Source organism: Cucurbita pepo, chromosome LG12, assembly GCF_002806865.2.
Source record: "Cucurbita pepo subsp. pepo cultivar mu-cu-16 chromosome LG12, ASM280686v2, whole genome shotgun sequence".
Taxonomy (NCBI): Eukaryota; Viridiplantae; Streptophyta; class Magnoliopsida; order Cucurbitales; family Cucurbitaceae; genus Cucurbita; species Cucurbita pepo.
In genome coordinates, this window is record NC_036649.1 from 7,753,552 (window position 1) to 7,778,030 (window position 24,479).

Consider the following 24,479-nt stretch of genomic DNA (forward strand, 5'->3'; position numbering starts at 1 on the left):
AACGTTTAAGTAACATAAAATCCGGACTCTCATGGCAACCACTTCTAACCCAACAAACAAGTCAAGTCAGTTTGCAGACAAACTTCGGACAAGTCAGTTTGCAAACAACTTCGGACAAGTCAGTTTGCAAACAACTTCGGACAAGTCAGTTTGCAAACAACTTCGGACAAGTCGGACAAGTCAGTTTGCGGACAAACTTCACATAAGATCAGATCACGTGGAAATGCATTGAAAACGCATTGAAAACAACTTGAAAGAAATCAATGTTACAAGCCAAAATCGAATAAACAATCCTCACAACTTTGACAATTCAAATTTCAATTTTTGTTCTAGGTTATCATGATTGCAATCGAGTTACACGATTCTTAGCCAAACCACTCAAAAGCGACACACAAGTGCTGCATATATCGTTCATCATTTCATAATCAAGGAAGAATTCGACAAACAGCTAACATTTCTGGTTCTAAATGCACAAATAAAGTTCACATTTTCTCCCGTCTGAGCTAAGCAATAATTCCATAGGGAAAAGAAATTGTATGCATTGAAATATATGGATTGATTTCACAACCAATGTTCATTTGACCAAATCAAGCACTCCACCAAGGTCGAACGCTGGAAGGGATCCACAAATGTCTAGCAAATCATAACAAATACTCTATGCCCTCCATAAACATCACTGCATTGCACAATTCCAGGATAGCCTTTTGGCTCTGATGATGCACAAAAGACTAATAAATCATGAAATAAGGTTTATTATTAAGTCCACCAAAATCTCTCTCATATCTTATTTGTAGAAACTGATGCAAAAGATAAACAGGTCATCATCTCTAATCCAAAGAGCAAAACAAAGAGGTTTTCAAAAAATGATAAACAAACTGGTGAATGTGTTCAACAATATCATGATAGAGTGTAAGATCTATTCTTCATCGACAACGACACCGATCTCACCCTTCTCGAGTAGATCATAGAAAGCTCTCACTTTCCTCTGCTCATTCCACTGATGCATTTTCCAAAAGCTACCAGCAAACAAAGCCACTCCCATTCCAGTCAATATCTCCTTGACGACACTCGGTCCTTTAAGCGTGACGTGAGCTACCCTTCCAGCAGCCATTTTCTTTTCTAGTTTTAAGACGGTAAGAAAATCTGCCCAAGATATCGAAGGCGAACACTTATTAGAACAAGGAAACTTGAACACAATATTTGCAAGGGCAAGGGCAAGGGCAAGTTCAAAGAGGACTCTCATCCTTTAAAAAGCAATAACATCCCTCCCTACTTAGGAAACGAAGTGAAGGAAACTAGGCTTCATTTATTGTTATGATCATCATAAATGATTAAACGAAGAAAATGAAAGAATATGCAAATGGGCAATACACAACACAAAAGAAATCAGCCCAAGCCAAAGGCCAAGACAAAAGGCAAAAGCCTTACAGAAAAAGGGCTCCAATGGTTTATAAGAAGAAATAACCATAAAATTTAATAGTTACAAACACCCAAAAGGAAGTGTGGCCTCCCTAGAGATCAAACCTCCTCCCAAGTTATATTGATCCCCTAAAAGTCGTTGCTGTTTCCATCAAGTCAAATGCACTACAAAATAGCCAAAAGGGGTCATCATCTACGAGACACCTTCTCATCTTTGAAAGTAATCTATCACAGAAACTCATTGATTTTGGTTCTTATGGGAAATGAAGAAAAAGCAACAACGGATGATGGCTGGCCATCTTAATCAAGCTATCTTTATTGATGCTATTATGTATCTCTGGTAATATACTAATCTACCCTCTTTCTTGCAGCTGTGGACTAAATTTCTCATCCTCCCCTCCTCTGCTGTACTACGTTCCCCGTTCCAGTAAAAGGGCTCAGATGGATTGCTGCCTTTTGGCTTATTTACACTAAAGGACACCAAATTTCCATTCAACATCTCCAAACCCATGAAATTCCATCAAACTAAACACCACACCATCCATCGCAGTCTCTCAAATCTATACCAGGAAAATCGAAACTAGGTTTTGCCGAAAAAAGAAAAACAAAAAGCACAGAAAACCAGCCCTTGCATATACCCCAAATCAAATTCAAATCCAGAAAATCCAAAACGAAAAGAGTACAAATCCCCATTTCAACAAATAAGAGACAAAAGAAAACCCATTCATTCAACGTACGTATAATCAGACCAAATTAAAGCACGAAATCACACACCAAAGATTAAAAAATAAACAAGGTAGAGACAAAAGATCGAAAATCAAAGAGAAGGATGGATCTAGAGAACTCCGAGTTCTTACCAGGGAGATCGAGAAGCAACCGGATGGCGCCAGATGATAGGAACTGTTATGGTCTTCGGAGTGCGGCCTTCGGCTTTTTATCGGTGGAAACTTGAGTCCCAATTTGCGCCTATAAGAGAGAGTAGGGTCCACTTGAACACGTCAACAAGCTTTTATTTAGTATTAAAATATATCAAAAATTAGTTTTTTTTTTTTAATATATATATATATATATTACCATTTTTACCCTTTGATTTAATTTTTAAAAAATTAGTTAAAAAATAAAAACTAAAATTTTATTATATATATAGTTTACAAAATATGATATTATATAAAATTAGTAAGTTTATAAAAGCTTAAAGTAAAAATTGATGAACTTGTCACGTTATATCCATTTTTATCATAAACTTTTAATTTCATCAAATTCAACCGTTAAAAAATGTCACACAGCTGAAAAGTTAAAATAAAAATGGACTATTTTTAGTAAATAATAAATTAGCTTCAATCCTAATTTTCCAATTCACATAAACATCCAGATATGAATTCTGGAAACTTGCTTTCTCTCACTGAATATAACGGAGGAATTCATACATTATGGAACTCGAACTCATACTTCGTCCTCGTGAAGAAGCAAATTGGGGATACCTTTATTGACGGGGAATCGGCGGCCCGTCTCCGGGCAAATAAGAGCGCCTTCCTCGAGATGTAGCTCCAAAAGCGCATGGTGGAATCGTTGCAAAAAGTCATGGGAATCGAGCATTGACGACTCCGCCTCCTCGGGAAGTTCGGCATAGCCCATAGTGCGAGAGGCATCGACAAGGGGCTTCCATTCAATCTTGGAGAACATGTTCTTGAGGAAGTCTGGGTTGAAGTCGACCTGCTTCTCGACAACTTTCTCAACTTCGATTCGGAGAGGGAAGCCATTGACAACGCCCTTGATGTTGGAGGAGAGCATGTTGTGTGTAAGTAGCCTCATCTTTTTCAGCCCTTTCGCTTGCAAGCGCCACTCTTGCAATGATCGTTACCAAATTCAAAATTCCTGTCTAAAAAAGAGTGTTAACACACAATCTAATCATTTATGAGAGCATTTATTCCATGAAAAGTCTATTGGATATCTATAAATCAAACAAATTATCTCAAAACCTGTTTTGACTAACATGTATCTAATGAATCAGGCAAATTTCAACTCGATGAAATATCTCCTTAATATAATCTACAAATATAACCCCGAGCGGCAGTCAAACAGAGGCGTGAATGCAAGATGCCAGCGGAATGATCGGCCAGACAGAGGCTAGGGCTGCTTTCTTCCCACCGCGTCCTTCCTTGTGTGTCGGAGATATAAAGCGAGTGCACCGAAAAAGCGGGAACTGGGTTGATCTATTCTACAGCAAAAGGGCTTGAATGGTTTAAAATAAGAAATAACCATAAAATTTTCTAGTTCCAAACACCCAAAAGGAATTGTAACCTCCCTCATCTTTGAAGTAATGTATCACAGAAACTCATTGATTTTGGTTCTTATGCTATCTTTTTATTCATATTGTTATGTATCTCTGCTAATATACTAATCTAATCCTCCCCTCCTCTGCTGTATGGAGCACCCCAGGTTAGACGAACATGACTCTTCACAATGGTATGATATTGTCCACTTTGAGCATAAGCTCTCATGGCTTTGCTTTGGGCTTCCCCAAAATGCCTCATGCCAATGGAGTTAGTATTCCTCACTTATAAACTCATGATCATTCCCTAAAGTAATCGATGTGAGACTTCCATCATCCAACACCCCATTCCAGTAAAACGGCTCTGATGGATTGCTCCTTTTTGGCTTATTTTCACTAAAGGACACCAAATTTCCATTCAACATCTCCAAACCCATGAAATACAATCAAACTCAACACCACACCATCCATCGCAGTCTCTCAAATCCATCCCCCAGGAAAATCGAAACTAGGTTTTGCCGAAAAAAAAAATGCACAGAAAACCAGCCCTTGCACCTACCCGAAATCAAATTCAAATCCAAAAAATCCAAAACGGAAAGAGTACAAATCACCAATTCAACAAATAAGAGACAAAAGAGAACGCATACATTAAACATACGTACAATCCAACGAAAAAAAATCGAAAATCAAAGAAAACGGTGGATCTAGAAAAGAACTCAGAGTTCTTACCGAAGAAGATCGAAGCGATCGGATGGTACAAGATGATAGGAACTGCTTATGGTGTTCTGATTGCGGCCGCCACCATCTACCGGTGGAAACTCGTCTAAATTTGCGCTTCGCGATCTGGGAGGGTTTAGGGTTCAATATTGGGAGAGTAAGCTTCACTTGAAGCAGCCTGTTGGGGGAGAGAGAGAGAGTAGCGTTCGCGGCAGGATTTATTTAATATGAAAATATATGAAAAAAAATAGTGTTTTTTTAATAAAAAAAAAATAATTAAAACCATTTTTATTTAGGTGCATTCATTTTCCAATATATATATATATATATATATATATATATATTATTATTATTATAACAATTGTTAATTTATGCATTAATTATTTTTTTTTTCAAAATACGATATTATATAAAATTAGTAAGTTTATAATGATTTTTGTATATTTCTTTTTTACTAAAATTAATAATAATTAACCTCGTAAATTTATAAATAAAAATTAAAATGTCAACGAATTTTTAAACGAGAATATATCATATGATAAAAATTACGATATCTAACACTTATCTAAGTTTGATGCGTGATAAAAATGAAAGTCTAAGTTTGTTACGTTATATTCATTTTTAACATAAACTTTTAATTTCGTCCCGACCCTTAAATTAAAAAATAAAAATAAATTATTTAAATACTTTTTATTCCAATAAAACACAATATTCCTAATGGGTCAAAGAAACCGCCAAGCTGAAACAGAAATAATGGGAGTTTCCTTCCAACCAACAATCAAACATTTCTGATTCTTTTCCAAACTGCAAAACTTCCCATAAGCAAACCCCTTAGCTACAAACTTAGCTTGGCTCAAACATGAATCACTCAGCTCCATTTCTTCCATTCTAAACCTTCCAAAGAACTCCCTCCACACCTCTATCTTCACACTCCTCACCACCCGATCGCTACCTTCCGATGCAACGACGTTTTCAATCCCTTCACCGCACAACCCTTCGATCTTCCTTCTGCTGTCTTCATCCTCTTCGATGCAAGTTTTCAAGCAGTCGAAGTATGAAGCGGTGAAGAACAAGGATTCGATGAAGCGATTCACGAATGATGATATGTTATAATTTGCCTCGATCTCGGAAACGACCATTATCGATGGGTTTAGCTTTCGGATTACTCTCATCAGATTCTCCAAGCTAGCAGGTTTTGTGATCATGGTTCTCAACACTAAGGGCGAGTAGATTGCTACCATTTCGTGTTCTTCGGTTTCGAAGTGTTCTTCTTTTAGCTCCATCATATCTGATACCAAGATTGCTTTGAATGAAAAGGGTATGTTTAGGGACTCAGCAACGTTTTCCAACCACTTTCCTACCTGTTCTATCAAGTGGCCTTTGTCTGATACAACAGCAGTGATCTTGAGAAGATTAATGGGTAGCTCATCCTTCAAATCTTCAAGTGATTTCATAAAAGCCGACCAATGAACTCCACTCCTGATTTCAAGATCTATCAAATGGACTATGGAGATCAGTTTAACATGTTCAAAGATTGCTTGAACAGCAGTCAGATGCATCACTTGCTGAAAAGGGAGTTTCATGCATCCTCTAAGTGCTTCAAGGCTCATTACCTCATCTACTTTTGGCTCCTTGATTGTTTCCCTTCCAGTTTCTCTGTTGATTCTTTTCCTAAGGGCCTTTGCGAAGTAAAAAACGAGGCGCTGGACGGTATTACCGGAGGGGGAGGCAGCCCATTCGCAGCGTTGGAGCAGCCTACTCGCTCGCTCATATTGCTGGTAGCTTACTTTCTCAGCTGCAGCAAAGAGGACATGGGCAAGCTCAACGTCGTTTCGCTCGTCCACCGATAGACCGGCGAGAGCGAAGTCACAAGGATGCATTGGCATGTAGAACTCATCATGCCCCTCAGGAAAGAAATGGACATATCTCGCTCCAGCTACCCTCAATATCTCTTCAGTTGACAAGCTTTTGTTCTCCTCACTGGCTTCACCGCCTCGTTTCTCAAGATCTGTCCCCTTCATCCTCTTGACTTTGCCGCCATAGCTGTTTAGCAGCTGCAAAGTTTCTAAACATGGACTCAAAACTTGTTTACTGATAGAATCTGCATTCAGATTATCTGATATCTTTGACTTCTCTTGAATCAATTCCGAAAGCGTAAAATCGTTACCGATACCGAACAGAATTTCGTTAAGAATCACACAATCTGAGTTGGGCTGTGGATAGTCTGTTTCATTTCCAATCTTGAGAATGTCCTGTTGGTAAAACCCAGATTGATCAGGTGAGACAAAGTTGAAGTCTCCTAACTCTCCAAATGGACAATCGTCTTCTTTCCCTCTGAGCTCAGTCTCCTGGTTCTGGTGGATGCCATTAGAGGGGAAGAAAGTTCCTGCAAGTGAGCCATTGAAATCAAATGGTGTGAAGGGAAAAAAATCATCAGCCATTAAAGAGCAAAGGAAGCTGATGAATGAACCTATGAACAGATTTTTCTAAACAAAACAGTCAAAATTCTGATTTAAACCAAGCTGATGAACAAACCTAAGCTCAATGTCACTGCAGAGATTTCTGTAAACAAATCAGCCGAAGATTATCCCTACGGATTATTTTACTATATTCGATATTCCCAAACAAGTGTTAAGGAAAAGATCAAGAATCAAAGTTTATAAACTACTAAACAAGCCTCTCTGATTGTCATTTTCTAACAAGACAACCAAAAAATGTTGAAATTTAAGCCACCAAAACAAACAAAGAACAGAGGTCGATTTGTTGTCTCTTTCCCTTTTTCAGTATGGTTACAAATAATAGAGATACAATAATACTATGATCTTTGTGTATCGAAAATCACGATCACCATTTTCGATAGTTGCAGAGAAATTTCAGACGGGAAGGAAAAATTGGAATTCAGTTGACTGTAATGATCTAATCAAATCCATGGAATATTCGAAAATTTTGCATAAATTTATCTTTCTTTGATTTGAATGGAGAGATTTACCAAGAAAAGGAAAATTCAAACGACTTCGATCCGTTTGGATTGGGAAGAACTTTTATCCTTCCTGTCGCGAAGCAAGAACTTCAGAAACCAAGCAAAGCTTCTCAAAATCTTGATGAAACCGATCGCGACGATGAGGTAATAGAGAGCCAAACCAGAGAATTCCGCCATAGTTGGATCCATAAGAAGCTCCATCATGCTTTCCGTAACCATCGCCAGAGATTCAGCTTCATCTCTCAACCTCCACCACCATATACCTCCAAAGCTCACTGCCATGGCGACTCTTTCACTCCAACTCTCCATCACCGGCGCTCCGAAAACAGTATCGTCAACCACCGGCTTCACCGCTGCCTTCGACCAATGAATCATCGCCGTATGAAACCCTAGGAAGAACATCATCCGGCACCACAAACTTCTACGCTGCCCTAAGCTCGAGGCGTCGATTGCAATCGCCATTCCCTGGTCGATCCCCAGGGCCATACCGACATGTAACGCACACAGAACAAGCCAAGCCGCGCTCAGGCCGGATGATTTAGTCAGAACAACGGATTTACCGAACAAGTTATCGAGAAGAGCGGCTATGGCGATAAGCGAAATGAGAGCTAAAAGAAGAACTCGGTCGGCAGAGACGACGGAAGCAAAAGAAGCAAGAGGCGTTGAATGAGGGAGAAGAACCTGAAGATACCGATAACGAACGAGCCTGCAAAACACAATGAATGAAAATGGAAGCGAGAGACTGAGGAGAGTGACTGTGAGGAGATGAAAAAGCTTCTTGAATTGAAAATTGAGATCTCGCAGCCATTGGAACGCCATAGCCAAGCTCTGAATTTGCAGAAGGAAATGGGGAATTTGAGAACGTAAATAAGGAGAAGGAAGAAGATGAACGCTGAGTGGCGGGCACGTCCATAGTTTCGAATTGGTTGGCAATGGCAATGTGCGTTATGTTCATATTATTATTTTATTTTATTATATCTTTTTAATAATTTATTTGTTGAGATTTTAATTCCCATTTTAATCTAATTAATTTCCATTTAATTCATTACGATAAATAAAATGAATTTAGTCCCTATTAACATTTAAAAAGAAAATACTTTAAATTAATTCTTTCTCTATTTTAATTCCTATTACAAATTAGAAATGGACGGAGTATTCTACCGAGCGTACTTTAGATGACTTGATTACACGACGACGAGGGAGGTTGCCGAAAAGTGAGGTGAAAGAGTATCTTTAAATGATCGTGAGAGGGCTTTGTAGTATTCATGAACGAGGCGTACTTTAGATGACTTGATTACACGACGACGAGAGAGGTTGCCCGAAAGTGAGGTGAAAGAGTATCTTAAATGATCGTGAGAGGACTTTGTAGTATTCATGAACGAGGATTTGTACCCGACAATCTCAAGCCAGCTAACATTGTAGTATTCCTTTAGTCCGTAATATGAAAAACATCGAGGCATAGATATTATTTGTAACAGCCCAAGCTCACCGTTAACAGATATTGCCCGCTTTGGCCTGTTACATATCACCGTCAGCCTCACAACTTTAAACCGCGTCTACTAGGGAGAGGTTTCCACACTTTTACAAAGAATACTCCGCTCCCCTCTTCAACCGATGTCGGATCTCACAATCAACCTCGTTAGGGGCCCAACATTCTCGTTGACACACCGCCCGATGTCTAGCTCTGATACCATCTGTAACAGTCCAAGCCCACTGCTAGCAGATATTGTCCGTTTAACTCGTTACGTATCGTCGTCAGCTTCACGTTTTAAAACCCGTCTGCTAGGGAGAGATTTCCGCACCTTTACAAGAAATGTTTCGTTCCCCTTTCCAACCGATGTGGGATCTCACAGTCCACCCCCTTGGAGGCCCAACGTCCTCACTAACACACCACCCAGTGTCTGACTCAGATACTATTTGTAACCATCTAAACCCACCGCTAGTAGATAGTATCCATTTGACCCATTACGTATCGTCGTCAACTTCACAATTTTAAAACGCGTCTGCTAGGGAGAGATTTCCACACCTTTACAATGAATGTTTCGTTCCTCTCTCCAACCAATGTGGGATCTCAGAATCCACCCCTTTGGAGGCCCAACGTCCTTGCTAACACACCGCTCGGTATCTGGCTCTGATACCATTTGTAACAGCCCAACCCCACCGCTAGCACATATTGTTCTCTTTAAACTTTTCCTTCTAGATTTCCTCTCGAGATTTTAATATTATTTCAATTAGAAAAAGAATTAGTTAATATAGTTATTGAACTAGTTGAACCATCTCCTTTGACTTTAGTTAATTCCTCCACCAAATCTCATGTTGTTGTTGACCAGATCTAAAGAAAAAACCCGACATAATCATGATCATCATCATCATCCATTCATTCATCCCTCTCTCTCTCTACAACAAATCAAGCTTCCTTTAAACTCAAACCCCAACCACTCGACCATCTAATTTTCACCACCATTGCCAAAAACACAAGAGCTTCTCCATTATAATTAATGGAGCTGTTCAACAAACTCTTCCCCACCCTCTCTTCTTATTCCTCCCCTCTCCTTCCCCCTCCTCCTCACCTCCGACCACTCTCCGATGGGCAACGTCACCTCCGTATCCGGCGTCGGTAAAGTCGTCCTCTCCAATGGTTCCATTCACGAATTCAACGAGCCCTTGACAGTGGCCGAGCTCATGCTCGAACACCCACGTCACGTTGTCGTCGAGCTCCGCTCGAGTACCGTCGCTGAAAAACGGCCTACTCCATTGCCAGCCGACCTAAAGCTCGATTTGAAAAAGGTACATTTTATAGATTTTTGAATTTTTAAGGTTACAATATGTTCAATGATTTATTACATATTGTTAATGTATAAGGTTTATATGATGCTACCTATAAGAGGAGGCAAGCCAGTGTCATTGTCGTCCGAGGAAATCCGCCGCGTTCTCCTCTGCGCCAACTCGGCTTTACGGTCGCGCTCTCTCCTCCTATCTTCTTCCAAGGTTCTTCCTTGGTTGGCAAGAGCACGCTCGACAACAACAAGGGCAGTCGGAGTGGATGTTAAAAAGGAAGATTCCACGACGATCGGAGAGGAAATGAGATGGGAAACCGAGATGGCGATGGCGACCGAGGGGAGGCCGGAGTATTTGAGCAGACAATTATCCGGCAAAGCTTGGAAACCAAGCTTGGATACAATTAAGGAGAAGAAATTTGAGAAGAAACTTTCTCATTGGTTGTTCAAATTTTAAAGGCATTTGGAAGACACCAAGCTTTCATATATTATCCAAATAGTTAATATTATAATGTTATAGAACGTCGAGATCGTGTTAATCTTGTATGTACGGTTCTAATTAGGGGTTTGGGTCGTATGCCTTAGACGAAGGCCGCCCAGGGTCCACGATCCATGCAGACGTAGTTAACCTTGTCGGGTTGGCTTTTTAGAGCAACGTAACCTTCTGCTCCTATTGATGAAAGGATAGCGGGCTAGTTCTCCATAGCCTAATCATACTTGCTAAAGAATTAGCCCGACAATCCCGTTTCGTGTGACTATTAAATAAAGGGGTATATGAATGAACCGAGACTACCTTTGAATGAGAACGATTTTAAAAAATAAGATGAAATACCTACCCGAACCGAAAACACCAACTTCACCGTCATCATCATAACATATCAACCACCAACAACCACTATAATTTTTGTTCCTAAGATCTAATCACCAACCAATGAAATCATGAGGTTGTTGGGAGATTATAAACTTACTTCACATAAGATATTTTCTATATTTAAACAATATTATAATTTGAGTTTACATGGTTATATTTACGGAAATGCCGGTGGGAGCCCATATTTGGTACAAGGCCCATTAAGAAGCCCATTGATAAGCCCATTAAGAAGCCCATTCACTTGAATCTGCCCCAAAGTAAGTGGGCCTACCAATAATCAAATATTGATAAAACTTCAAAAGAATATACAATTTTTTTTATCAGTGGGACAACAAATCTTTGTATACGCATTTTTCGGTAGCAGCTCAAGCCACCACTAGCAGATATTGTATGTTTTAGCTCGTTACGTACTGTCGTTAGTCTCATAATTTTAAAACGTGTCTGTTAGGGAGATGGTCTACACCCTTATAAGAAATGTTTCATTACCATCTCGAGACGTGAGATCTTGCATTTTTAGACTGTGTTGTTCGATGGATATGAGAGACACGTGGAGGCGTGGAGGCAATTGAGAGGAAGAAGATGGCGTGTTTGATGAATAGTAAAAGGAGAGGAAGTACAAGTATGAATGATCAACAAAAACAGTTCCTAAAGGAGGAAGTGTATGTCCAAAAATAGGAAGGGCTTCAATAATTGGCAAATCCCCTGATGCCTACCCAACTCATCATCCATTTCCCCCCATGTGCCCCTTCACTCAAGCTCCCATGTGCATCCCATCATCGAATACGAGTGTTTCTCGATAATTTGGATCTAAAGGATAAACCCAAAAATCCACCTCAATTAGAGTCAGGGTGGTCGAGGCAGAGGTGAGCATTTGAGACCGAGGGAAACAGGGCACTAACAGATATTGTCTTTTTTGGGTTTTCCTTCAAGGCTTATAAACAATGCCCTATTTCCCTCTGCAACCGATATGGGATCTCACAATTCACTCTCTTTTGGGTCCAACGTTCTCGTTACATTCGTTCCCCTCTCCAATCGACGTGGGAGCTCACAACTCAGCTCTTCCTAAGTCAACTCTCGATTTTGACCTCTTATGAAAACCCTAAATGGTTACTCTCTTCATTAAGTTCAATTAAATTAAAAACAATAATCTAAATATATAATAAAAATTTTAAAATAAACTTTCCCCTAAAACCACCAAATATTTTTATCCAATCTAAACGCCACGTGGTTTCACCTTATTGGCCCACCAAACTTTCCTTGCAAGCAAAAGAGTTGACGAAAGCAATAACAGTAACCCATACGCTTCCCATCCTAAATGGACATATTTATTATATTATATATATTTAATATAAATTAATTAATTAATTTGGAAAATACATGCCTTTCGCAATAAGGCTGACTTGGAGGGGTGGGCTCAAAAAATATTCTCAACAAATTGAAAATAAATAAAATAAAATATAAATTATCCTCTTTCCCCTTATCTTTTTCCTAATTACGCTTCTACCCCAGTTTTAGGTTCCAATTGTGTACACTCGAGTTTATTATACCATCACTGTGAAACTGGATCGAAGAACGTTGGTCAATTTGGAGTTTGACTTTTATCTAATGATTGATCGTGGTCAAAGATTAAAGTCAACCATACTAATTATATATGGAAATAAGAAACNCCATCACTGTGAAACTGGATCGAAGAACGTTGGTCAATTTGGAGTTTGACTTTTATCTAATGATTGATCGTGGTCAAAGATTAAAGTCAACCATACTAATTATATATGGAAATAAGTAATAAGAACAAACCCAAATTTATAAAATATTAAGAGAATTTTAAAAAGTATTTTTAATTGCCTTTAAAATAAACCATTACTAAATGTAAAATTAAAAGGAAGTTGAAAACTTGAAAAGCTGTAGAATGAAAGTCGCATCACACCCCATTAGAAGGGGTGGATACATCATCTATTGAACTTGATTGGCACGTGGAATCCACGTTGGAAAAAGAAAAATAAACCCCACCAATAAATATACGTCANACACCCCATTAGAAGGGGTGGATACATCATCTATTGAACTTGACTGGCACGTGGAATCCACGTTGGAAAAAGAAAAATAAACCCCACCAATAAATATACGTCATTATTTATTTATTTAAATACTTAAATCTTAATCTTACTACTGATGAAGCAGCATTTTCATGAGGATTACTTCTTACTAAACTGAATTATATTAATTTTAATTTTAATTTAAAGAAGTTGTTACCTTTTCCCATCAATAAAAACAAAATAAGTGTATATAATTAATATTTAAATTACTCGATTAATTAAAACATTGGGTTACGCTACGATATGATTATAAAATATTAGTTTTCGTCACACGAGATAATGGTATTGGTTGGTTAACGTATGCATTTTTTATTATTTTATTATTTTTATTTTTTATCATAAAAATATAAAATGGATAAAAATAAGTTAAGTTAATGTGTACTTTGATATTTTCAATATATGCTATATAATAAAAATTGTTATTATTTATTATATATTTATTGGTAAGAACTAGGCCATTCATTTTTGGTAGTGTACTATTTTCATATTTTTCAAGGTGACAATTAATTTTGGCCCCCTCCTCTAAATGAATGGCTTACTTATTTACGACATAAAATAACAAGAAAGCAACCTTAATTAGTTCCGGGTACATTTCAATTTTTTTTCCTCTTATTTTTAAGTCCCAATCGAGAGATTAGACTTGAGCATGTTGNTAAGTGTATATAATTAATATTTAAATTACTCGATTAATTAAAATATTGGATTACGCTACGATATGATTATAAAATATTAGTTTTCGTCACACGAGATAATGGTATTGGTTGGTTAACGTATGTATTTTTTATTATTTTATTATTTTTATTTTTTATCATAAAAATATAAAGATGGATAACAATAAGTTAAGTTAATGTGTATTTTGATATTTTCAATATATGCTATATAATAAAAATTGTTATCTTAATCTTTATTGATATTATTTATTATATATTTATTTACGACATAAAATAACAAGAAAGCAACCTTAATTAGTTCCGGGTATATTTCAATTTTTTTCTCTCTTATTTTTAAGTCCCAGTCGAGAGATTAGACTTGAGCATGTTGGATAAACATGATTCTCCACAATGGTATGATATTGTCCACTTTTAACATAATCTCTCGTGACTTTGTTTCGGGCTTCCCAAGATGTCTAATACCAATGAAGATAATATTCTTTGATTATAAACCCATGATTATTCTCTAAATTAGCGGATGTGAGACATTCATTTAACAGAGCATACGTTGTCCGGTCGTAGGCGACGCGATCCGAAGTTGGCTTAATTGACTCAGTGCTAAGAGTGAGTGTCGCACAATCTCCAAATTCGTTGCCAAGAAAAAGGCGATTGTGACAGTTGACTCTTAAATTACATGATCAAGGATTCTAAAACTTCGTGTAACAGTTAAAATCAACTGGGAGTAGATATTGTCAGTTTTGGCCAAACTCATCTATTAGACAAAGATTTCCACAATTTTACCAAGAATACTCGGTTCNACGACTCTCCACAATGGTATGATATTGTCCACTTTCAACATAATCTCTCGTGGCTTTGTTTCGGGCTTCCCAAGAGGTCTCATACCATATCAATGGAGATAGTATTATTTGATTATAAACCCATGATTATTCTCTAAATTAGTGGATGTGAGACTTTCATCTAACAGAGTATACGTTGTCCGGTCCTAGACGACGCGATCCGAAGTTGGCTTGATTGACTCAGTGCTAAGAGTGAGTGTCGCACAATCTCCAATTTCGTTGCCAAGAAAAAGGCGATTGTGACAGTTGACTCTTAAATTACATGATCAAGGATTCTAAAACTTCGTGTAACAGTCAAAACCAAGTGCTAGTAGATATTGTCAGTTTTGGCCAAACCCATCTATTAGGCAAAGGTTTCCACAATTTTACCAAGAATACTCCGTTTACCTCTCCAAAAGATGTGTAATCTCACATTTACCCTCAAAATAAAAATGAAAACTTGATTGAAAATAGGAGGAAATTTAAAATATTTAGAGAAACCCAATAATTGTTTTGCTATAAACAAAGGAAATGGAGGTGGGTTAATGGTAAAGATTGGTAAATTATGANAATGAAAACTTGATTGAAAATAGGAGGAAATTTAAAATATTTATAGAAACCCAATGATTGTTTNTCCAAAAGATGTGTAATCTCACATTTACCCTCAAAATAAAAATGAAAACTTGATTGAAAATAGGAGGAAATTTAAAATATTTAGAGAAACCCAATGATTGTTTTGCTATAAACAAAGGAAATGGAGGTGGGTTAATGGTAAAGATGGGTAAATTATGAGTAAGGTAGAGAGAGAGAGAGATAGAAAGGTAAAAAAAAGAAGTTTTTACAGAAAGGGTGCAGAGAAGGGAAGAGGGTAAGAGGAAGCACATGGGAAATGGAGAGTAAAAAAAGTCGAATGGGCACGTGAAGGTTCATCGGGGAGCACGTGGGGTGGGCATAGAGCAGGAAATCCCCAGAGCTTGTTGGTGGCATTGTTAATGGGCTCTGGTTTGGTTTGGATCGAGAATGAAGGGAGGGAAGGGACGCCATTGGAGGAAGCTGTATGAGAGCTTCATGATTGGAGCTTATGAGAGCTTCGTGCAGAGTGAAGAAGGCCACATATATATTTTATAATTGCAAGAGAAAAAACCTTATCCAAAATGGTGTATGATTTCAATATTGGGGAATCTTTAGGACTTCGATGCCTTTCTTCTTGCCCCCTTCCTTACAAACATGTCCACTCTCTTGCTTAATTATATGTTCTAAATCGACTTGTGAATCGACATTACTTTGCTTGAAACAATTTTACATTGGGTGAGGACAAAACATACTAAAAGGACATATCTTGGTCAGTAGAGATAGTCTTCACTCCTAAGAGTGAGGAGTAAATGACGTAACTATGTCTCAAGGGATTCAAGGGATTGTTGGGATCATTAAGTAACCAATCTTGATTCTAAATCCTAATCCGAATTCTGGGTATGAGTTGTTACAACATATAACTTCAGTTAAGAGGTAAAAAATTCAAGCTTGTCTCAAGGGATTTAGGGGATTGTTGGGACCATTAAGTACCAAATCTGAATTCTGGGTATGAGTCGTTACAATGTATATCTTGAATTAAGAGGTAAAAAATTCAAACTTGTCTCAAGGGATTCAAAGGATTGTTGGGACCATTAAGTACCGAATCTTGATTCTGAATCCTAATCCGAATTCTAGGTATGAGTCGTTACAACATATATCTTCAATTAAGAGGTAAAAAATTCAAACTTGTCTCAAGGGATTCGGGGATTGTTACAACATATATCTTCAATTAAGAGGTAAAAAATTCAAACTTGTCTCAATGGATTCAGGGGATTGTTGGGACCATTAAGTATCCAATCTCGATTCTAAATCCTAATCTGAATTTTGGGTATGAGTCGTTACAACATATATCTTCAATTAAGAGGTAAAAAATTCAAACTTGTCTCAAGCGATTTAGGGGATTGTTAGGACCATTAAGTACCGAATCTCGATTCTGAATCCTAATCCGAATTCTGGGTATGAATTGTTACAACGTATATCTTCAATTAAGAGGTAAAAAATTCAAACTTGTCTCAAGGGATTCAAGGGATTGTTGGGACCATTAAGTATCGAATCTCGATTCTAAATCCTTATCCGAATTCTGGGTATAAGTCCTTCCAACATATATCTTCAATTAGGATGTAAAAAATTCAAACTTTTCTATCCCACAAGTTATTTAACTTAAGAAAAAGGGGAAAATGGGATTAAAACATATACATTCAATCAAGAGGTCAAAAGTTTGAATCTTTCCGCCCACATATTTAATTTAGCTATTGTAAGTGTTTAATTTAACGGCTATCTTTTTTTCTTTGGATTATTAATGAAAAAATAAATAAATAAATTTAAGCTAAAATAATTGAGCCAATAATTAGTGTATAATCCTAAAGTCCTCCAAGTAGAATTCGCATACAATCTTGAAGCATAAGCTTGACTCCAATCAAAAGTCAAACCATAATAATAATTATAATTATTATTTAAATAAATCTTGAAAAAAACATATATAAATTCAACAATACACATGTTTATCCACCAATAATTTCAAGCAAAAATAATTTTCTCAAATGCCTTCCCTTCATTATTATACCATCTACCCTAATGCATAAAATTTAAATTAAAATAATTAAAATAAATAAATAAATTCCAATGAAATGACAAGAGAAAAAGGAAAATAAATAGTTTTAAAAACAATTTAATTGAAAGCAAATGCCAATGTCCCCATTTATCAAAATATATTCATATGGTTATTTTTCTTCTCATTCAGACAGCACATGTGTTTATAAATAATATAAATAATTAAATTTATAATTAAATTCGAGTTTTTTTAAATTTATATAATAAAATAATTAAATTCGGCATTTCATATGCAAAACAAAGACTTCCTTTCTAGGAGGACAACTTCTTCCATATACTACAAAAATGTGGCTAAGGGAAAAAAGTCTTTGTTTTGTAGGGCTATCGAGAAGATTCATTCGTATATTTAAGAAGACACCAAGGAAGATGGAGGACCCTAGTTTTGAATCGAGCCAAAATGAGTGGCCCCCTGTAAAGCCAACATAAGTGGAAATTATTTGAGACAACGAACAAGGCTCGTGTTGTAATTAGATGTCGTATGTCGCGCGTGTATTCTATAATTGCTGTTTTTCGTTGTTCGGTTTTTTAGCTCGAACCCAATATCGTAAAACTGGGTTCGTACACGGTTTCGATGAAGGTATAAGTTTTTATTGAAAACCCTAATAAAAAAAAAAGAAAGAAAATTCGAGACAAATAACCTCGCAATAATAACTTAAACAATTATAGGGTGACGATAAAACTTTATAATAAAACATAAATTAATGTGAGGTTGAACGTTATTTAATTATATATATATATATATATATATATGTATATATATAAAGCTATAATAATAATAATAATGGACAGTGATGTGTATGTGCATTGGGAATAAAGAAGAGAGTGCGATGTATACGTGGATGACAGCGAGGATAAGGTGAGCTGTGACAGAGAAGCCATGTCTCCAATGGCAGTTTATTGGAGGGTTAGTGACCTTAGGTTTGACCCTATATGGGAATGGAGATATGGCATTTGGTTTTCGTCCTAAAAGTCCCACTGGTCCCCACAACCTTACCCTATTTCACGGACACAACCCCAAGGGGCTGCCCCCCCTTTTGTAGGGTCCCCTGTCCCGTCATCATTCTCATACGCTCCCTACTTACGCCAATCATTTATATTTTTTAAAAGAACTCGTACTAATAGAAAAAGAAAATGTTCTTTATTTATGTACATGTTCTTTTTTAGCTTCCCTCTAGTAGATATTGTCATTTTTTTTTAGCTTTTTCGATGCGTTTGTTAGGGAGAGATTTCCAACCAATGTGGGATTATACAATCCGATTCCCTTCGAGACCTAGCGTCCTCGCTAGCACACTATTCAGTGTCCACCTCCCTTCGAGGTTTAGCGTCCTCGTTTGCCCACCACCCAGTGTCTGCCTCTAATACAATTTGTAACACCTCAAGCTCACCACTAGTAGATATTGTTCTCTTTGAGCTGAAATGTGAGATTCGACATCGATTGGAGAGAAGAACAAAACATTTCTTATAAAGGACATGGAAACCTCTCCCTAACAAACACGTCTTAAAAATCTTGAGAGAAAATTCAAAAAGACAATATCTACTAGGGGTGGATTTGGGCTGTTACAGTCAATATTGACATTTTCTGTTGGGATCAGTATTAAAAAAAAAAAAAATTCTTTACCCCACTTAAAAATAATGATGAAATTATAATTATTAAGTTAACTAACTTCCATAATTTGTAATTAATTTAATATCATTCAATTAATTGCATTAATTTATGTTTTTTAAAACAGCTATTTATTAATTTTAAAAGAATATTATTATTTTTTTCCTCCTAATAATATTTTCCCTAACTTCCATCACAAAGAATGAATTAATAGAATATAAAATAAGCTATTTATAACTTATAAGTTAAAACGTTGTCGTTTTATTTCCACTGTTGGTATATTTCAAATCATTGTTCCTATAATAGGCAACAACGCAATAATGAAAACCAAGACAAAAACAAATATAAAACTAAAATAAAATTGATGCCGAGCTGGCATGCACAGTCATCCTTGTAATTATTCCAAATCATGAGTCGACACGTGGATGCATTATATTTAAATTGTAGTTGGGAACTGAACCTAGGCATTCCCATTATTTGTGGCTGAAGTTAAGTAATATTTTATATATTTTAAAAAAATATATATATATACATTAAGATTATTATTGACAATTATTAATATAAATTATATATATCCCGATGCGTGTCGAGAAAAATAATAATAAAAAAAAATAACTCGACATTATTGTTAATTGAAAATTAAAAAATAAAAAATAAATGATAAAATTTTATTAATTTATTTTGAGCACATTTAGTGACTCTTTCTTTTTTTTGGAAAAATTAATTTATTTTGATTAATATTAAATTAGAGAAATTAATTTTTAATTTTTATACAGTAAAATCATCACCCAAAAGTCAAATACTTACCATTTTATATTTTCTCTATACAATTACAAAATAAAATATATTTAAAAAAAAAAGTCAAAAATAGGTACCCAAGTAGAGAATTAAAAAAAATATAATTAAAAGTAAAAGATGAGGTGGCAAGGTGAGGTGGCAGAAGTGGGAAGAAGAGAAGGCATAACTGAAAGCACAAGCAAAGCCAAAAATAAAAATGAGAAGAAATGGGAATGTAGGGTTGGGGGGAACGAGGGTAGAATGGGAATTTCACAATTTGGATTTTAAAATAAATAATAATAATAATAATAATAATAAAAGGGCATATGGGATAGGTAGATGTGGCTATCTATAATACATGTGCATTCATTAAAATCAAAGCATGAAAATGAAATCAAAAGTAAACTCCCAAAAGAAAAAGGCATGATTCTTGTGCCTTCTTTTTCATTTTTATGTACTAAATAATAATAAATGTAATTAATATCTTAACGTATACCTTATNAAAAATGAGAAGAAATGGGAATGTAGGGTTGGGGGGAACGAGGGTAGAATGGGAATTTCACAATTTGGATTTTAAAATAAATAATAATAATAATAATAATAATAAAAGGGCATATGGGATAGGTAGATGTGGCTATCTATAATACATGTGCATTCATTAAAATCAAAGCATGAAAATGAAATCAAAAGTAAACTCCCAAAAGAAAAAGGCATGATTCTTGTGCCTTCTTTTTCATTTTTATGTACTAAATAATAATAAATGTAATTAATATCTTAACGTATACCTTATCGTAGAAGATGTTGGCGAGTACCGGGACGAGAATAAAGTCTTCTTATAAGGGTGTGGATACCTCTCCCTAACAGACGCGTCTTAAAAACCATGAGACTGACGACGATACGTAACAGACCAAAGTGGACAATATCTGTTAGCAGTGAGTTTGAACTGTTACATGGAAGTCCATAAAATATCTATATATATATATGTTTTGTGAATAAAAAATGTAATAATGGTAACGTGGGCATCAACCCTTTTGGCAACATAGTCCCTATTGCAATAAAAGAGTTGTTCAAATTAATGATGTATGGAAAGATTATGAGTTTAAAAAAAAGAAAATCATTGAGAGTTCTTTTTATTTATTATATATATAAAAAGAAAATAATAATTATTATTATTAGGGCTAAAATGGTAAATTAAGGGTCAATCGGAAATAAATAAACCGGTATCTTTCCCACTCGTTATTTGCTTACTTTTCAGGCAATTTGATGGCGTTTTTATATCTTTTTCAAACCGGTGGTTGCATCCAATGACCCGTGATGACATAATTACCCGCAATACCCGGTCACTTCCCATCTCCTCACTGCTTGTACCCGGTCACTTATCAACTCCCCTAGTCTTTTAGGGATTAATCTTCCTTTTCTTGTCACCGAAGATTATTCTATTTTCTATTTTTTTATGACCATATTAGTCTTTAAAATTTCATAAATAAATAAAAAAAAAAACAAAAAAACAATTTTGCTGCTATGTTCTTAGATAAGATTAGGGTACGAGATTAGAGGATAATACAGAATTAATCAAATCATTAAGTACCGTTTGGATTGAATTATTAAATTATTTTTAAAATTTTAAATTACTCGACCCAAAATATCAACTTATTAGACACAGAATTAACATTTATTTGGTAGACAATTTAATTTATATTTTTTATTTAGTTTGGCGAATATGCATTTGGTAGGCAATCTTGATTTGTGTAATGTATACAAATGTCGAAAAATAACGTTTTTAAAATATATATATATATATATATATATAAATGATAATAAAATTTATTTAATTTGTGTTAAATTAAAAATATATATATTATATAACAAAATATTTAATTCAATAGTCTATATTAAAAAAAAAATATTAGATTTATTATAGTTTAAGAATATAAATGAGAATCAAAATTCAGTAAATATATATTTGAAAATATAAATATTTTTTTAATGAATTAAGCTTTAAAAATAAATAAATAAATAAATAAATAAAACGATGTGGGGCCCAGTGCCTGTATCAGCCCTCCCCACTGTAATAGAAAGAAAGAGAGAATCTATGGTGTGTTGCCAGCTATGAAGCTGAAGGATCAAAGCTNAGAGAATCTATGGTGTGTTGCCAGCTATGAAGCTGAAGGATCAAAGCTTTCCCTTGGGGTCAAAGCTGGCATTTTATTTTCTCTCTCTCCTCTCTCTCTCTCTCTCTCTTCCCTTTATTTACTCTCTCCGCCATTTCTGCTTCACATTTCAAATCTCTCCCCCACTCTCTCCGCCTCCCCTAGAGAGAGAGCAAAAAAAAAAACAGAGCCCCCAAAGGCCTGAGGGAAGAGCCCCCAGAAACGACAATGGCGGTTTCTTCCCAATACTCCTCTTCCTCTTCCATTGACAAGAAAAACTGGTGGCTCACCAACAGAAAGGTAACGTTAACATAACCCATGTTCTTGTTTCTTCATTTTTCTCGNCAAGAAAAACTGGTGGCTCACCAACAGAAAGGTAACGTTAACAATACCCATGTTCTTGTTTCTTCATTTTTCTCGAATGGGTTTCTGATTTTCAATCCCTAAATTTCAGATTGTTGATAAATACATCAAAGATGCAAGAACCCTAATCGCTACTCAAGAACACAGAGAGGTTTCCGCCGCTCTTAATCTCATCGATGCGGCTTTGGCTCTCTCTCCTCGTCTTGAACAAGCCCTCGAGCTTAAAGCTCGAGCTCTGCTCTGTCTTCGCCGGTTTAAAGATGTCGCCGATATGCTACAGGATTATATTCCTAGTTTCAAGATTTCCGGCGAGGATTCCGTCGGCTCTGATGGCTCATCCCAACAGCTCTCCAAGGACAGAGTTAAGCTTCTTGGCTCGGCCGAGTCACATGGTTGTGACTCGTCGTTTAAATGCTTCTCTGTTTCTGATTTGAAGAAGAAGGTCATGGCTGGGCTGTGTAAAAATGGCAACAAAGAAGGGCATTGGAGGTATTCATAAATGGAAAATGCTCTGTTTCATTGGTTTTTTTTTTCTCTTTTTCTTGGGTAATGGTTCGTTTTTGATTTGGGTGCATTAAATGTTTTCTGGGTTCGTCTTTTTATGTGGTGGCGTTTTTGTTATTTATTGTTATGATTCAATGCTTAAAGAACTGTAAAAAACCCCATTATTCGATCTTTTGGGCTTACTTTTTCTGCAACTTCCTCTGTTTTTACCACTCTGTTCTAAATACTCTGTTTTGCTCTGTTTTAGATACTTGATTTTGGGACAAGCTTGTTGTCATTTGGGGCTGATGGAAGACGCCATGGTTCTACTTCAGACCGGAAAGCGGCTAGCTACAGCGGCATTCCGCCGCGAGAGTATATGCCGGTCGGAAGATAGCTTCTCGCTGTCTGATTTCCCTTTCTCCAGTGACATTTCGACTACGAATCCACCGAATACGCCGCCACGAGCCCTGTCGGATTCGGAAACAATCAGTAATCTCCTTAGCCATATTAAGCTTTTGATTCGCCGGAGGACGGCGGCTCTTGCTGCTCTTGATGCTGGTCTGTATTCTGAGGCTATTCGCCATTTCAGTAAGATTGTCGATGGTCGTCGTGGCGCGCCTCAAGGCTTCCTTGCTGAATGTTACATGTACCGTTCCTCTGCTTATCGATCGGCTGGTCGAATTGCTGAGTCGATTGCGGATTGTAATCGAACATTGGCACTTAATCCTAGCTGCATTCAAGCATTAGAGACCAGAGCTGTGCTGTTCGAATCGATTCGATGCTTACCGGATTGTTTGCACGATTTGGAACATTTGAAGCTTCTGTATAATACCATATTGAGAGACAGAAAGCTGCCGGGTCCAGCTTGGAAGAGACAGAACATGAGATACAGAGAGATTCCTGGGAAGCTATGTGCATTAACAGTGAAAATTCAAGAATTGAAGCAAAGGGTTGCTTCAGGAGAAACTGGGAATGTGGATTACTATTCATTAATCGGGCTCCGACGCGGTTGTTCGAGGTCGGAGTTGGAGAGGGCTCATTTGCTGCTATGTTTACGACACAAACCCGATAAAGCTATGAACTTTATCGAGCGATGCGAGCTTTCAGATGATCGTGATCTCGATTCGGTTCGAGACAAGGCAAAAATGTCAGCATTGCTGCTATATAGAATGCTGCAGAAGGGGTATTCGAGCATCATGGCGACGATCTCCGACGAGGAAGCGACCGAGAAACAGAGGAAGAAGGCTGCAGCTGCATTACAAGCAGCACAGGCTGCTGCAATTCAAGTGCAGCAGCAGCAGCAGCAGCAGCTACTACAAGCTCAAGAATGTCACCTAGAAAGGGAGCTCATCAAAGCAGCGTTAAGAACGCCGTCGAAGCCTATGAAAACCGAACGAATCGGGGCATCGGACAACAAATCGTCGACGGAGAAATCGACATTCCAAGGAGTATTCTGCCGTGATCTCACCGTAGTTGGTAATTTGCTATTGCAGGCCGGATTAAACCGACCGCTGCCAGTGAAGTACGAGGCACTGAGCTGCTGAATTCACGACCAAATCTAAATGTAAAACATGGGCTTTGGAAATCTTGAGGTTCTTTTTATTATTGTACAAACAAAAAAGCTAAAAAGAAAACAACTTTCAAATTAATGTCGTAAAAATTTTGGTCTCTGTTCTTCACTCTGTTCTTCATTTGTACTGTTTTTTTAAGAACTTAATGTACAGAATCATTATCAGTTCATGAGTTTGGTGGGTATTAAATTTATGGGATTGTCACGAATGGAAAATTGTGAGACTGACG

The 24,479-nt window shown here is 36.6% G+C and overlaps 6 protein-coding genes across 7 annotated transcripts; 2 read left to right on the top strand and 4 right to left on the bottom strand.

Moving 5' to 3' along the window:
* Positions 1–663: 663 nt before the first annotated feature.
* Positions 664–1,627, bottom strand: LOC111807432 (cytochrome c oxidase subunit 5C-like). Its single transcript, XM_023693165.1, has 2 exons — positions 1,525–1,627; positions 664–1,143 (listed from the first exon to the last, which is right to left on the bottom strand). Exon 2 carries the CDS (start codon positions 1,109–1,111, stop codon positions 917–919), a length of 195 nt encoding a protein of 64 aa, XP_023548933.1. The 5' UTR covers positions 1,112–1,143; positions 1,525–1,627; the 3' UTR covers positions 664–916.
* Positions 1,628–2,710: 1,083 nt separating this feature from the next.
* Positions 2,711–4,621, bottom strand: LOC111807431 (multifunctional methyltransferase subunit TRM112-like protein At1g22270). The gene is made up of 2 exons (XM_023693164.1): positions 4,421–4,621; positions 2,711–3,298 (listed from the first exon to the last, which is right to left on the bottom strand). The coding sequence occupies exon 2, from the start codon at positions 3,229–3,231 to the stop codon at positions 2,863–2,865; it is 369 nt and encodes a 122-aa protein (XP_023548932.1). The 5' UTR covers positions 3,232–3,298; positions 4,421–4,621; the 3' UTR covers positions 2,711–2,862.
* A 462-nt stretch (positions 4,622–5,083) lies between these two features.
* On the bottom strand, positions 5,084–7,388 carry LOC111806598 (DELLA protein RGL1-like). The gene has a single exon (XM_023691973.1). The coding sequence runs from the start codon at positions 6,847–6,849 to the stop codon at positions 5,131–5,133; it is 1,719 nt and encodes a 572-aa protein (XP_023547741.1). The 5' UTR covers positions 6,850–7,388; the 3' UTR covers positions 5,084–5,130.
* On the bottom strand, positions 6,707–8,313 carry LOC111806599. The gene is made up of 2 exons (XM_023691975.1): positions 7,398–8,313; positions 6,707–6,794 (listed from the first exon to the last, which is right to left on the bottom strand). The coding sequence occupies exon 1, from the start codon at positions 8,205–8,207 to the stop codon at positions 7,413–7,415; it is 795 nt and encodes a 264-aa protein (XP_023547743.1). The 5' UTR covers positions 8,208–8,313; the 3' UTR covers positions 6,707–6,794; positions 7,398–7,412.
* Positions 8,314–9,783: 1,470 nt separating this feature from the next.
* Positions 9,784–10,952, top strand: LOC111807502. Its single transcript, XM_023693248.1, has 2 exons — positions 9,784–10,175; positions 10,251–10,952. Exons 1-2 carry the CDS (start codon positions 9,975–9,977, stop codon positions 10,620–10,622), a joined length of 573 nt encoding a protein of 190 aa, XP_023549016.1. The 5' UTR covers positions 9,784–9,974; the 3' UTR covers positions 10,623–10,952.
* Positions 10,953–21,859: 10,907 nt separating this feature from the next.
* Positions 21,860–24,417, top strand: LOC111806502. 2 transcript variants are annotated; one of them, XM_023691845.1, is made up of 4 exons: positions 21,860–22,111; positions 22,188–22,206; positions 22,285–22,682; positions 22,945–24,417. In XM_023691845.1, exons 1-4 carry the CDS (start codon positions 22,059–22,061, stop codon positions 24,221–24,223), a joined length of 1,749 nt encoding a protein of 582 aa, XP_023547613.1. In that variant the 5' UTR covers positions 21,860–22,058; the 3' UTR covers positions 24,224–24,417. The 2 variants fall into 2 exon arrangements, with proteins under 2 accessions (XP_023547613.1, XP_023547612.1); XM_023691844.1 differs by lacking the exon at positions 22,188–22,206 and having other exon boundaries at positions 21,861–22,130.
* Positions 24,418–24,479: the final 62 nt, after the last annotated feature.